Source organism: Mus caroli, unplaced genomic scaffold (genome assembly GCF_978045245.1).
Source record: "Mus caroli unplaced genomic scaffold, Mus_caroli_1 scaffold_2, whole genome shotgun sequence".
Taxonomy (NCBI): domain Eukaryota; kingdom Metazoa; phylum Chordata; class Mammalia; order Rodentia; family Muridae; genus Mus; species Mus caroli.
Genome location: NW_028227257.1, coordinates 60,388,161 through 60,403,974, shown reverse-complemented (window position 1 = coordinate 60,403,974; position 15,814 = coordinate 60,388,161). Strand labels below are relative to the sequence as shown.

The 15,814-nt window shown below is 38.7% G+C and overlaps 1 protein-coding gene across 9 annotated transcripts in view; it reads left to right on the top strand.

Moving 5' to 3' along the window:
* Nucleotides 1-15,814, top strand: part of Mga (MAX dimerization protein MGA) — a 94,602-nt gene that overhangs the window by 41,634 nt on the left and 37,154 nt on the right. For all 9 annotated transcript variants that reach the window (XM_029470410.2, XM_029470396.2, XM_029470403.2 and 6 more), the window contains 8 exons: nt 98-1,040; nt 3,272-3,350; nt 3,456-3,551; nt 5,235-5,366; nt 5,607-5,711; nt 7,235-7,893; nt 9,825-10,167; nt 15,258-15,484. In XM_029470410.2, coding sequence (XP_029326270.1) covers nt 98-1,040; nt 3,272-3,350; nt 3,456-3,551; nt 5,235-5,366; nt 5,607-5,711; nt 7,235-7,893; nt 9,825-10,167; nt 15,258-15,484 — 2,584 coding nt within the window. The remainder of the gene's footprint in view (nt 1-97; nt 1,041-3,271; nt 3,351-3,455; nt 3,552-5,234; nt 5,367-5,606; nt 5,712-7,234; nt 7,894-9,824; nt 10,168-15,257; nt 15,485-15,814) is intronic.

Below are 15,814 nucleotides of genomic sequence, written 5' to 3'. Positions count from 1 at the left end.
AAATCTGATGGATATATTGATTTTAAGAACTGTTTTTCCTTCTCTGAATTTTGTTTATTGATAGTTCTGTACTTTTTGTCTTCTTCTACTTTTCTAGTCGTATTGTGAACAGTTTTGAAGATGATTCCCAGATTTCCTCACCATCAAACCCGAATGGAAACTTTAATGTCGTCATTAAAGAAGAGCCTCTAGATGATTATGATTATGAACTTGGTGAATGCCCAGAAGGGATAACAGTGAAACAAGAAGAGACAGATGAGGAAACGGATGTATACTCAAACAGTGATGATGATCCTATACTAGAGAAACAACTAAAGAGGCACAATAAAGTTGATAATTTAGAAGCTGACCATCCATCTTACAAATGGCTACCAAATAGCCCAGGTGTTGCTAAAGCTAAAATGTTTAAATTAGATGCTGGGAAAATGCCAGTAGTTTACTTGGAGCCCTGTGCTGTCACGAAAAGCACAGTGAAAATTTCAGAATTGCCTGATAATATGCTCTCCACATCTCGAAAAGATAAATCTATGTTAGCAGAATTAGAATATTTGCCTGCATATATTGAAAATTCTGATGGGACTGACTTTTGCTTAAGCAAGGATTCAGAAAATAGTCTCAGAAAACATTCACCAGATCTCAGAATTGTACAAAAATATACTTTACTTAAAGAGCCTAATTGGAAATACCCGGACATACTTGACAACAGTAGCACGGAAAGAATACATGACAGTTCAAAAGGATCAACTACAGAGTCATTTTCAGGGAAAGAGGACTTAGGCAAAAAGCGAACAACGATGCTTAAAATGGCAATACCCTCAAAGACTGTGACTGCTAGTCATAGTGCCTCTCCAAATACCCCTGGGAAAAGAGGAAGACCGAGAAAGTTGAGACTCTCTAAGGCAGGGCGACCACCTAAAAACACAGGGAAATCTTTAACTGCTGCCAAGAATGTTCCTGTAGGCCCTGGAAATACCTTTCCTGATGTGAAACCTGATCTAGAAGATGTGGACGGTGTGCTCTTTGTTTCCTTTGAATCAAAGGTACGATTGTAACAATCAGCTTTCTTTTTAAGGTCTGCTAATCAGTTTTGAGTTGAAAATTGGCTTAAAATTTAGGATCTACTTTTATTAATGTATCTATTTGTGAGTATGTTTGGGGCTAGTGAGTGAGTGAGTGTTAAACATTTGGTTTAGTTAACAGTAATCATCTCTTAAGATACTTGCTTTGAAATAGACTTGAAAAAATGCACCTTGTGTAGACCTCACTCTATAATTTGTTCAATGTTTATCTGATTAAAAAAGATTTATGTGTGTGTATGTGAGTGCAGGTGCCAGTGGAGGCCAGAGGTGTCAGATTGCCCTGGAGCTACTAGAGTTGAAGCTACTTGTGAGCTATAAATAACATCAGTGTTGGAAAACTGAACTTGAGGGCTGGAGAGATGGCCCAGTGGTTGAGAGCACTGGCTGTTCTTCCAGAGGTCATGAGATCAGTTCCCAGCAACCACATGGTGGCTCACAACCATTTGTAGGGAGATCTGATGCCCTCTTCAGGCAGGCAGATATATTTGCAGCAGAGCACTCATACATTGAATAAATAAAATTAAAAAAAAAAAAAAAAGAAAGAAAGAAAAAAAGGGGGAAAAAAGAAAATTGAACTTGAAATTTTCGTTGTTGCAGTCTCCAAAGCTTAACAATACTTGAAAAGTTCACTGAATTTTTTTTCTGAGATAACTTTATCTCTCCTACACTGACTGGTTAGTAATAAGTAATAGTAGAGTATTGGAGAACCAATATACTAGCCTTATTTTTATTTTGAGATAAGATCCCCTAGCTATATGTGCTCTGTAGATTAGCCTTGAACTCAGGGATCCATCTGCTGTTTCTTCTAAGAGCTGGGCTAAAGGCATATGCCAAGTACTAGCCTAGCATCATTATCCAGGGATAGTTTTTGGTTTGTGCTCCACTGACTCCACATGCATATTACTTTTCATGCAGATATTTTTTTAAGGAATCTAACTTTTCTAAGTTGACTGTAGATGTTGGGTGCGTCTTTTTTTTTTCTCTGCTATGAGAAAGCTCCTTTATGTAAGACAAGAGCGTGCAAATTGTGTGTAAATATAGTTTAATTTAGTTGAGTATAAGATTCTATTCATGTTTAGGTTGTTTGTCTTTTGAGATATTCTCATTGTATGCCCAGGATGGTCTTAAACTTTGAATTCTCCTGCCTCAGCTTGCCAAGTGCTGAGATAACAGGTGTGTGCCACCGTGATCAGTTGGGCTTTTGCTTTTGTCCTGCTGCTGCTGGTGCTGCTGCTGCTGGTGGTGGTGGTGGTGGTGTTTCTTTTTCCTCTTCCTCCCTTTCCTCTTGCTTTTCTTTTTTTCCTCCTCTTCATCTTCCCTCTCTGACCCCCCTATTTCCACCTCTACCCCTGTGTTTGTAGCAAGAATTGGGACAACAGCACTGGAGATCAAATCCAGGGTCTTATATAATAATAATAATAAGGCAAGTGTTCTACCACTAGACTACCTTTCTTATTTAGACTCTGATGATTAAAGTCATTGAATGCAAATACTGTAGAAAATAATAAAATGCACATGTGGTGATGCACTTCTGCAATTGTAGCACTTAGGAGGCTGAGAGGATGCATGATCAGGAAATGACTGCCACTTCCAGCTTCTTAGTGAGTTTGAGGCCAACTTGGGTTATGTGAAACAGTGCCAACAAAACAAAACAAAAGACAAGAACCCCCTCAAAAGTATGAGAACAATTACTCCTATTCTGTGAATTTGGAGCAATTGCTAAAACATGGTATTTTATACTCTTACTCCTGTATTATTAATTTAAAAATACTCTTTATATGAGTGGCAGGTGTATGCATATCCTTGGGTGTCAGTGCGTATACCTATGTGAGTGTGTGCAGAGGCTAGAGATTGGAACCTCCTTCTTTGTTCTCTCAGTCTTATTCTTTGAGACAGGGTATCTTCACTGAACTTGGAACTCACTGATTGCTTAGGCTAACCAGTGGGTTTCAGAGAGTCTCCTCCTTCATCCTAAACACCACCAGGAGTTACAGAAAAGTGATACGATACCTATCTTTTACATGGATACTGGGGATAAACCAGCTTCTCGTGATCACACAGCATGCACTGTAGCTACTGAGATGCTCTCCAGCCACTCGTCATTGTCATCCTTTTTTTTTTTTCTTTTAAAAATTGAATTTCCTTTGAAAATTTTAGAAGCAACATAACTGGGTTTTATTTTTAATGTATAGGAGGCTCTTGATATTCATGCAGTTGATGGGACACCAGAAGAACCTTCTAGTCTTCAGACCACAACCACAAATGATTCAGGTATTGTCTAACAGTATAAATTCAGATGTATTTGCTGTTGAGGCTATAGTGTGGAATATTCTCTCTGATGTACATTATTTTATTTCATCACTGTTTTGTGAGTAGGTTGCAGAACAAGAATTTCCCAGTTGGAAAAGGAATTAATAGAAGATTTGAAGTCTTTGAGGCATAAGCAGGTGATACATCCTGCTCTTCAAGAAGGTACTAGTTTCAAAATGTGGACAAGCCAATTTGTCTTTTGTACATTTTTGTCTTCCCCTTTTCTTTCCTATCTCTTTTTGCTTATTTCTCCCTTTATTTTCTCTTTCAATTAGCAGTTTTTTATTTTTTCCACTTCTAAAGTTCTTTTCAATTTTAAAAACAGATCTAGGTCTTTGTTTGTTTTTCGAGACAGACAGGGTTTTGACAGGTGTAGCCCTGGTCACTCTGTAGACCAGGCTGGTGGCCTCGAACTCAGAAATTCGCCTGCCTCTGCTTCCCAGGCACTGGGACCAAAGGCGTGTGCCATCACTCACTGCTTGGCCTAGTTCTTTATTCTAGTAGTTTGTATACAAAGAATATGTATCACAGAAAAAGCAGTGTTTTCTCTTCAAAATGAGAACATTTTGTATCTTTTAAAACTCTGGCTACATTTATGAGATTTTTTTTTCCTTTGGGAGTTGGGCACTACTTCCCCCCCCACCCCCCCCTCCGAGACAGGGTTTCTCTTCGTAGTCCTGGCTGTCCTGGAACTCACTTTGTAGACTAGGCTGGCCTCGAACTCAGAAATCCACCTGCCTCTGCCTCCCGAGTGCTGGGATTAAAGGCGTGTGCCACCAAATAATATATTTAAGGATACACACACTTTTCTTGGGGCTGAAGAGATGGCTTAGTAGATGAAGTGTGCTTGTTGTGAAATATATGAGTATCTTACTTTAATCCCCAGCACACATAAAAATGCTAGGTAGAGCAGTACATGCCTGCAGTCTTGTTGCTTGGAAAAGCCAAATTGGGATGTTGTAGGTTCAGTGAGAGACCTCCTCACTTGTTCAGTGCTCTCATGCAGACTTTAGAAGATGTCCCTTATTGTTTTTAGTGGTAACCTAGTACAGTATGATTCTATATAACTTCTAAACTGTCTTTGCTCACCTCCCCCTTTAATCCAGTGAAATATTTTCCCAAAATGTTGTCTCTTAATTTATAAGTAATTTCATTTTAGGTTCATTGATAATAACTGGAGAATATAATCAGGTCAGAAACTCCACCTGTGACAATTTTTTGGATTTTTGAGACAGGGTTTCTCTGTATTGCCCTGGCTGTCCTGGAACTCACTCTGTAGACCAGGCTGGCCTCTGCCTCCCAAGTGCTGGGATTAAAGGCATGTGCCACCACCGCCCAGCTGTGGCAAATTTTTATTAGAGACCCTAGCAGGCCACTGAACCTTGGGCTAAATAATAAAAAGTTTGGATTTTGCTTTATTTATTTATGCTACTTAAAGAATTACTACAAATTTGGTAGGCTAAAACAAAATATATTTTTATTTTATATTTTCTATGTATTTGCAGTCTGAGCATGGCTTAATTGTGTCTTTTGGTTAGGTTCTCACAAGGCTGTAATCAAGATTTTGATGAAGCAGTTGGAAAGGCTTGCTTTTCTCTTCATTATTTGAGTGAGAGGATTTTGCTCTTATTCACTCTTAGCTTAGCTTATTGACAGAATTTATTTCTGTGCAGCTTTAGTAATTTGCCCTCATTCAGGGATAAGTAATATGTAATAACCATAACATAAGGATTGAAGTGAAGTGGTTACTGAATAATTTTTGCTTTTTACCATTTTTTAAAAATAACTGAGATTTTTGTTTGTTTTGTTTTTTGAAGAAGGAATTGTGGTCCTTTTTTCTTGTAGTGGGCTTAAAACTGAATTCAGTGGATCCAACAGTGAGCATTGATCTTAAATACTTGGGAGTACAATTGCCTTTGGCTCCAGCCACCAGCTTTCCCCTATGGAATGTTACAGGAACCAACCCTGCTTCACCTGGTGAGTATGTAGATAGCATTTGTATAAGTGAACATTATTTTTCTTCTTTAAGTTTAGGTTATTTGTAGTACAAATTTTAAAACATTACTTTTATTTTTCAATTTAGGGTATTTAGAGAATAAATCTTTCATTTCTTGGCATAGAATTAATACATGGATGTATTCATAGTAGAGAAAGAGTAATTTGACATATATTGGTTGGCTAGAACTTTGGCAATTTCTTTTTCTTTTTCTTTTATAGATGCTGGGTTTCCTTTTGTTTCTAGGACGGGGAAGACCAATGACTTTACCAAGATCAAGGGATGGAGAGGAAAATTTCAAAATGCTTCTGCATCTAGGAATGAAGGTAACTAGATGTTTGGATTTGCTTTGGTAGTACAACAGGTTCAGAGTAGTTGAAACAGCTTTTCCAGCACTTTCCTATTTACCTCAAGCCCAGCTCCTTTTCTGTTTAAAATGCAGTTTCATTGAGTGTAGGACGTTGGCCTTGAGCTTCCAGTCCTCCTGCTCAGCCTTCCAAGTGTTGGAATTACAGGCATATGCCACCAAAGCCTGGCTGGTCACTAGTGTTTGTTTTGCTTTTAAAGTCTATGTATGTTTTGAAGAATGTAGTCTTGACATGGGGTAGGAGCACTTGCCTTTTATCCCAACACTTGGGAGGCAGAGGCAGGTATATCTCTGTGAGTGTGAGTCCATTCTGAGTACATGGCAAGTTCCAGGCCAGCCAGGGTTACATAGTGAGGTGAGACCCTCTTGAAATCAAGTTAGTCTCATTGAACCACTTACCCTTTTCATCTCTCTAAACTGAACTAAAACAGTGTATTGCTGGTGTTTGTTTCCTCTCTAGCCACACCCTGGGGCTCCATTCCTATCCAGTAATCCTTGCAGCTTAAAACTGTTTCCTTTTGTTTGCTTTTTGGTTTTTCGAGACAGGGTTTCTCTGTGTAGCCCTGGCTGTCCTGGAACTCACTCTGAAGACCAGGCTGGCCTTGAACTCAGAAATCCACCTGCCTCTGCCTCCCAAGTGCTGGGATTAAAGGCGTGCACCACCACTGTCTGGCTCCTTTTGTTTTCCTAAACTACAAAAGTCATCATTTCAGGACTATATACCTTCAGAGCTGTCTTGATAGTTTTGATAATCTAATACTTCACAATAAATTTGTGACCCAAAGCTTTTGTTTGGAAGCATGAACCTATTTGTCTGCTTTTCCTTTCTCACTGGATTTGTTTGCTACTTAATCCTAGCCTTATATCTTTAGTTTATCATTTGTCTAAAATAAGTCTTGTATATAGTATTACAACAATATATTTAAATCTTTACTGATATTTTTTTCCTAAAAATAGAATGTTGCTAGATATGGTGATATATCATTCTAGTTCATTCACTTGGGAGGCAAACAGAGACAAATAAAGGAGAATTGTAAGTCTGGCTTAGTTCCTACATAGCTGAATCGCCAGATTCAAGACATCTAGGACTACTTAGTGAGAACTTGTTTCAAAACAAAACCAAATAAATGAAAATCCTTAAAGGTTATGCTCTCCTTTTTATGGCTTCCTCTCTTTCCTTGCATCATGTTTCAGACTCCAGGGATTCAAGTCTCTTAAACAACCCCTTGGCATTTTGTTTTTGTTTTTGTTTTTTTTCTTTTTCCCTTGCTGTTATGTTTTTACTCATCACTGGTTACTATAGTTAGTTGAAAAGGTCTGACACTTGCATATCTGAGACACTGTCTCATTTTGCTTTGGCTTTCTGTTTTTTCTTCTTTTTGAGTAGGAACAGTTTAGAGAAGCTTCAGTAGTATATAGCTTAGTTCTTAGAGAGCTAAAACCCTTCAAGGTTTAAATGTTTTGTATCTCCTTATTTTCTAGGTGGAAATTCAGAGGCTTCACTGAAAAACCGTTCTGCTTTCTGTAGTGATAAGCTAGATGAGTACTTGGAAAATGAAGGCAAACTGATGGAAACCAACATGGGTTTCTCCTCAAATGCTCCCACATCTCCAGTAGTGTACCAGCTACCCACCAAGAGTACCAGCTATGTTCGAACTCTTGATAGTGTACTAAAGAAGCAATCTACCATTTCCCCTTCTACCTCTCACTCTGTGAAGCCTCATTCTGTAACCACTGCCTCTCGAAAAACAAAGGCTCAGAACAAACAGACAACACTCAGTGGCCGAACTAAATCATCTTATAAGTCTATTTTACCATACCCTGTTTCACCAAAGCAGAAAAACTCTCATGTGAGCCCAGGAGATAAAATTACCAAGAATTCCTTAAGTTCGACCTCAGATAATCAGGTGACTAACTTGGTTGTGCCATCTGTAGATGAAAATGCGTTTCCAAAGCAGATTAGTTTGCGGCAGACCCAGCAGCAGCACCTTCAGCAGCAAGGAACTCGCCCTCCAGGCTTGTCGAAATCTCAAGTAAAGCTTATGGACCTGGAAGACTGTGCACTCTGGGAAGGAAAACCAAGGACCTATATTACTGAAGAGCGAGCAGATGTCTCCTTGACAACTCTGCTTACTGCTCAGGTAAGTATTTGCTATTTTCTGTAAACATTGGTGCTTAGCTACAAATTAGACATTGGTACTTTGGTAAGTGGATAAGTTAGGGTTTAGCATTTTAATTAACTAGGTAACAATTAAGGGGATGTCTTCAGCAATGAGCTAATCTTTTGAGTCTAGCTTTCATCTGCTACAGGTGAGATGCCTGTAACTCCAACAACACTTGGGGTTTGGGGACAGAGATAGGCGGAACTTGTTGACTAGCCAATCTAGCCAAAATGTTGAGGTTCAGGTTCAGTGAGAGACTATCAAAAAACAAGGTAAGCTAGGCATGGTGGTACATGCCTTTATTTTTGTTGTTGTTGTTATTATTATCATGACAGTCTCACTATGTTGTTGTCCTGGAACTCGCTCTATAGACCTTGCTCTCCTTGAATTCAGAGACATCTGCCTGCCTCTTCTGTCAAATGCTGGGGTTAAGGGTGTAGGATACAACATTTGGCTTAGCATATGTGTTTAATCCCAGTACTCAGGAGACAGAAGCCTGTTCAAGGTCAGCCTGATCTACATAGTGAATGCCAGAGTAGCCAAGCTACATGGTGAGACTGTCTCAGACAAACCAAAAAGAGGTAGAAAATCATAAACGTGCCTAGCCCTGGTCCCTGGACTTCACATATATATCCATGGGGGGTGGCATAGCCACACAGTTGTACATGCCTACATTGCACATGTGACACAGATAAATTAAAAATGAATGGAGTTAACAAGCTGGCTTAGTGAGTAAACAGGCTTTGTGCATAAACCTTGTGACTTGAGTTTAATCTCCAGAAACAGTGCATAATCTTGTCTTCTGACTGTCTTCTGTGTTATGGCATATGCACCCTTGTATATCATGCACACACAATAATTAAAAATAAAATAAAAGTCTATACTGAATTGTAGAACTAAAGATCATGAGATGTTGGCAGTATATGCTTTCCTGTAATGTGTGTGTATGTTTCTATGCATGATCATATATACATGTGTACCGGTGTTTATAGGTAAAAGTTCATGTCACATGTCCTTCTCCCCATAATCTATGGAAGCAGGATCTCTTCTTGAAACGAGCTAATCTAGCTAGCCAGCTGGACCCAGAATCCCCATCTCTGTCCCCAAAGTACTTAGAGATCCTAGATCTTGCCTGCCCAGCTTTTATGTAAGTTCTAGGGATCCATACTCTGTTTTTTGTTTGTTTGTTTGTTTTTTGTTTTTGTTTGTTTGTTTTGAGACAGGGTTTCTCTGTGTAGCCCTGGCTGTCCTGGAACTAGAACTCACTCTGTACATCAGGCTGGCCTCGAACTCATAAATTCGTCTGCCTCTGCCTTCCAAGTGCTGGGATTAAAGGCGTGCACCACCACTGTCCGGCCATACTCTGGACTTAAATGTTTGAACGTCAGTGCTTTATCCACTGAGTCAACTCCCTGTGTCCTGTATTTTCTAGTCATTATAAAGATTCAAGCAGGTATGATTCTCTTATTTTTATTGTCTACTTAGGATATTTTGTGTAAAATAGTAGTAATTATTTTGCATTTTGCGGACCATATATGCTGTCAGAGTTATTACTAGAATGTTCTATTCTAGGCAGTATGAGCTTGCTTGTGCTTCAGGAAAATCGTATGAAACATTGTTTGACCTATGTACCTTAGACTCGTCAGTCCCTACAGAAGAACATTATATGTGGTTTCTATTGAGTGAAGAGAATATTTGGTATTTTTGCTCTTAATAAGACTCCTTTGCTAATGCATTAGAGTGGCAGCTTCTTTACTCAGAGCACTAATTATATGTGTGTCTGACTTTTGAATTCTGTGTTAGTCTTGTGTTATTAGTACTAGTAATCAGAAGGTAGATGAGTATGTGACTCTTAAGTTGGTGGTAGTATTGGGATGATTTAGTAAAATTTTAATGTTCTTTAACTTTAGGCATCTCTCAAAACTAAACCTATCCACACAATCATAAGGAAACGAGCTCCTCCATGCAACAATGACTTCTGTCGCCTGGGTTGTGTGTGCTCTAGTCTAGCTTTGGAGAAGCGCCAACCTGCTCACTGCCGTCGACCAGACTGCATGTTTGGTTGCACTTGTTTGAAAAGGAAAGTTGTGTTGGTTAAAGGGGGATCTAAAACAAAGCATTTCCATAAGAAGGCTGCTAATCGAGATCCATTATTTTATGATACACTGGGAGAGGAAGGAAGGGAAGGAGGAGGAGTCAGAGAAGATGAGGAACAATTGAAGGAGAAAAAGAAGAGAAAGAAGCTCGAATACAGTGAGTATTAGTTGACTTAAAACTTGTCATTTTTTTTTTAAATAAACGTATACTTTTGATATGTGTATGTACTCATTTCTGTGAATGTATGTAGAGGGGTCAGTGGTTGAAGTCATGTATTTTCCTCACTTGCTTTCCACTTGTTTAAAATAAGTTTTCAACATTACACTTACTTATTTTGTATGTGTGTGAATGTGGAAGTCAGAGAACAACTTGAAGGAGTCATTTCTCTCCCTTTACCTTGTGGGTCTTGGGGCTGGCACTTGTGTTGTCAGATTTGATGGCAGGTTCCTGATGTGCTGAGTCATCTCACTGGCCCTCTGAAGTTTTGGAGAGTTTTCACTGAAGCTGGAACTCACTGATGTGGCTAGATTGGTTGGCCAACAAATCTCCAGGGTGTGTGTGTGTGGTGTGTGTGTGTGTGTGTGTGTGTGTGTGTGTATACACGATGTGGGTGGGGGCTGTTTGTCCTTTTCTCAGCACTGAGGACTAAACCCAAGACCCTATGCTTGCTAACTAAAGCACTCTACAATTGAACTAACTCTTTAATCCCCTCTAAATTGTTTTTTATTTTTTAACATGTATGTTTGTGTGTGTGTGCCCAAATGTTTGTATCATCTGCATGTAGGAGCTCTCAGGTCAGAAGAGACACTGGATCCTCTTGAATCGGAGTTACAAATGGTTGGACCATCATGTGGGTGCTGGGGACTGAACCCTGGTTTGGTTTATTTATGGAGACATGGTCTCTTACTCAGTTTAGCAACTAGCCCCAGGGATTCCCCATCTCAACCTTTCAAGAACTGATACAGGTGGCTGTCTTTCCTACCCAGCTTTTATGTAGTTTCTAAGGACTCAAACTCTGCTCTTAAATGCTTGAATGGTAGCACTTTATCCACTTAGTCAACTCTCTATCCCTCTGTTGTGTATTCACTATACATCTCTCTAAACATGCTGGCTCCCAGTAACCTCAGCGTTTAGGAAGCTGAGGAAGGATAGCTGAGTTCAAGGCTAGGCTAGTTAATAGAGATACTCTGTCTCAGTTGTCTCCCCACTGGAAGAAAAGCATAAAATGTCATTTAATAAAAAGTAAATTTTACCCAATAAGGTAGAAAAACATCTCTGGATATTAGCTACATTGCTAGATTGGAAAATAGTATCTTTGAAGTAGAAATTACAAATTACTAATAAGAATATGTTTTAAAATGTATTAGATTTATTTTAAAAAGACCAACCATGTTTCAGAACTTGGGTGATGTTCATGAGTAGATGATGTAAGCCACAGTCAGTGAAAGCCAAGAAGACTAAGAAGGCAAAGACCTTGGTACAAGGAAATTCAGTAACCAAATCAGTAAACATTGTGGTAAAAATTTGAGCAATTAGTAAAAGTAAAGAGAGTCCATATGAACAATTGGAATAAATGTAGTGATGTACAATTACATTTCCTCTTTAAAGGGTTATTTGTATACATTCTGTAAGGACTAATCACATAAGCATGTTTTTGATGATGAGTTGATAGGCTTTGTGGTTTTTAGAATATAGTGACTTAAATACAAACCAGTGAAGACTTAAACATGATGATAGACAGGAATTGGTAGCATAAATACAGTGGCTGTGTGAAAATGTTAGAGCTGCCAAGGTAGAAGTGGGAAAAGTTATGATGCCCACCACCTTCTATTCTAGTGACTCCTTAGCTTCCACTAAATCATGGCAATCACCATTAAAATTACAAATAGTTAAAATTAAATTTTGGATTTGAGTTCAAAGTCAGCCTGGTCTACAGAGTGAGTTCCAGTACAACCACCCTGTCCTAAAACAAAACAAAACAAAAGTTAGTTAGCAGTAGGGACTGTTACATTGGATCTCTAGTGGGAAACTTGTTTTTCTTTTGCTTATTTTTTGTAGGATTTTAATTTTTACATGTTTATATGTTATAGCTAGAATATAAATTAAAACTTTCTATTCTCACTGCATGAAATCTAGACCTTTATCATTTATTTCTTTATGAAATTATGGTAAACTTAAAGGATTTATATAGTTACAAAACTCACTAGTCCATTGATGTGGAGGAAAACCAACATCATTGGACACCTTGTGGGATACAATATAAATTTTGTAATCTTATGCAAGGACACTTTATTATTCATTTTGCAAATAGATGCTTAATCTCAGTTTACTATCCAAGATTATATAGTTTTTCTGACAAGATTCCATGTGTTTTCTAGTGTGGTCTCTAAAAGTATGGTTTCTTGAATATTTATTTATTTATTTATTTATTTATTTTACTTTTCGAGACACGGTTTCTCTGTATAGCCCTGGCTGTCCTGGAACTCACTTTGAAGACCAGGCTGGCCTCAAACTCAGAAATCCACCTGCCTCTGCCTCCCAAGTGCTGGTATTAAAGGCGTGTGCCACCCCTGCCCGGCGAACTTTTATTTCTACCTCCTTATATTATCTTTTGGCTTTCACTATCACCAGTTTATCCTTTGGCTTGTCAAAAAGTATGACTGGCTGTGTGAAGGCCATGTGGTATTACTGTGGGCAATATCAAGGATAATAGGATAAAAACTGGCATTCTTGTTTCTCAAATCCTCTTAAAATTTTCTTGGAGAAAGAACACATACTTAAGTAACAGTCTGTAGTGAAGATTAAAATAATTGATCCTTATATTAATTCTGATTAGGGGAAAAATACATTAGGGACAGAGGTGACTAAACTATAGGCATCCAAAGGATAGCAACAGATTGTTATGAACAATTCCATGCTGATAATTGGACAATTCAAATGACAACAGTCCAATTCATTGGGAGACATGTAACTCATAACAGTAGAAGAACCGATGGGAACAGTTGTGTATGCCATTAATCCTGGCACTCAGTAGCTAAGGTTGAATATCTAGAGTTCAAGGCCAGTATGGGCTACATAGTGAGACCCAACCCTACCGCAGAAAACTATAATTTCAACTTGTTAAAGAATTATGCTAATAATAAAAGCACCTGTAATAATCATCAGGTGTTGCATGAAACAGTAAAAAAAGAACCAGCACGTTCCTGCACTAGTGTGGGCAACCGGAGGGCCACAGAGCTCCTGCCAGCTGACCTCACTGGGCTGACCCTCTGCAGTGACGTCATCTCTTCAGCCGCCCGCCCCCCAACCCCCTGCAGCTCTGCCTCCCTTTTCCTTGTCCAATCACAGACCTCTTCTGCACTAATGTAATTGGACAGGAGAAATCCTGCAAAAATCAGGTTCATATCACTTTACTGTTAAATCCTGTAACATACAGAGGGAAGAAATTACAGTCATGTGTAAAATTGTCCTATAAAATTGTCTCATTCTAGGAAGCTACACTCATGTTTAACTGATACATTGACTTTATAAGAAAATGTATACCAATATCTCTTATGAGTATAGATTTTAAACACAATTTAGCAGAACATATCTATGTATTGAAAGGCATATGCATCATGACTTAAGTAGAGTACAGGATTGCATCCCCGGAATCTGAATTTGGAATAATATTTGGAAATCACTCAACAGTCAGGCATGGCAGTGTCCTGACATTTAGGAGGCAGAGGTGGGTATATCTCTGTGAGTTTGAGGCTAATCAGATATATATACCTTAGGCTATACAGTGATACTGTCTGGGGTGGGGTGGGGTGGAGGAGGAGGGTGGAGAGAGAGAGAGAGAGAGAGAGAGAGAGAGAGAGAGAGAGAGAGAGAGAGAATATGAATGAATATCAGTTTATCAATTTAACATAGTTTTCCATGACCAGAATAGACTTTTTAAGAAACCATATAATCCTCTCAGCTTGGCATAGTAGCACACACCTTTATTCCCAGAACTTGGGAGACATAAGCATGTGGACCTCTATGAATTTGACATTGGTCTGGTCTACATAGTGAGTTCCACCACAGCCAGAGCTATGCAGTGAGACATGTCTCAAAAATATAAAAAAGAAAAAAAGAATTGGCAAAATTTATTTTGAGAACACTACAAACAGAAAGGCCCCTTTATCTGTTTGATAATGTGACCTATGAAACACTTTACAATGTATTAATCATGAAATACCAAGCTAATACTCATTTTTCCCCAAAGAAAGAATAAGGATGTATTTACTTCTGCAAGTGGGTAGTTGTGATTCGCCTCGCCTTTAATCCTAGAACTCGGAAGGCAGAGGCAGGCAAACTCTGAGTTTGAGGCTAGTTTGGTCTACACAGCAAGTTCCAAGACAGCCAAGGCTATACAGAGAAACCCTGTCTTAAAAACAATTATTACTCATGTCTGCGTAACATTGCACTAAACAGGTAAGTACATTAGTCTCAGCACTCAGGAGCTTGGGGTGCGAGTATTACTCAAGTCTAGGAGTTAGACCAACCTAGGTAACAGCTACACACTTTTCTAGAAAAACTACACACTGAAGATTCTAGCTAGTATATTAAGGTATGTAAGGTATCCAGATAGGAAAGGAAGAAGTAAAATGAATTCTCTTTTTCTATATAGAAAAATTTTAGGTCATCTACAACAAGGTGTTAGAAGTGTGAATTAATTAAGGAGACCACAGAATATAGCACTAGTATTAGTAATGTATAAGCAACAGACAGTTGAAAGTTGAAATAAAAATTCTCATTTAAAATAATATCTAAGGATTGGTGGAATTGTTTAGCCAGTAAAGGTACTTGCTGTCAAGCCTGATGACCAGAGTTTGCTCCCTGGAGTTCACATGATAGAGAGAGAGAACCTACTCTCAAAAGTTGTCCTCTGCCTTACACACATGTTCTGTTATACACAGGTGTGCCCCACCCCAATTTAAAATATTAGCACTAACGGGATGAGGCATGATAAATTTAACAAAAATATCTAAGATATATGTCCATATGTATACATGCACATACTTTGTTTTATTCTTAGCTATTCTCTTGGTTGGAGAACAGGTACTCAACAAATATTTGATTAATAGATGAATAAATTAATGCATCCAAAGACAACTACAAATTCCTTCTTTGTGAGGGAACATACCTTGTTTTAGTATTGCTCAGTGCTGAACTTATATTGCAAAAAACACCTTAAAATCTTGGCCTTATCTTTTGTTAAGCTGTATGTGAAGCAGAACCTGAGCAGCCTGTTCGACATTACCCACTGTGGGTGAAAGTAGAAGGTGAAGTAGATCCAGAGCCGGTTTATATTCCAACTCCTTCTGTCATTGAACCTATAAAACCATTGGTGTTGCCTCAGCCGGATGGATCTTCTACTACCATGAAGGGCAAACTAACCCCTGGAATTAAACCAGCACGAACATATACTCCCAAGCCCAATCCTGTGGTAAGCTTGTTTGTTGTTGTTTTTATTGTAAGTTCCATAAGCCATTTGTAAAGGAGATAGATTTCAAGTAGAGCTTTTGTTAATATTCTATCAAGATTTTAGACAGTGTATTTTTAATACCCTTCCTCTCTGACTCAGTTTATTTGCTCTCACTTTAACAATGTGATAAGCCGGGCGTGGTGGCGCACGCCTTTAATCCCAGCACTCGGGAGGCAGAGGCAGGCGGATTTCTGAGTTCGAGGCCAGCCTGGTCTACAAAGTGAGTTCCAGGACAGCCAGGGCTACACGAGAAACCCTGTCTCGAAAAACCAAAAAAAAAAAACAAAAAAA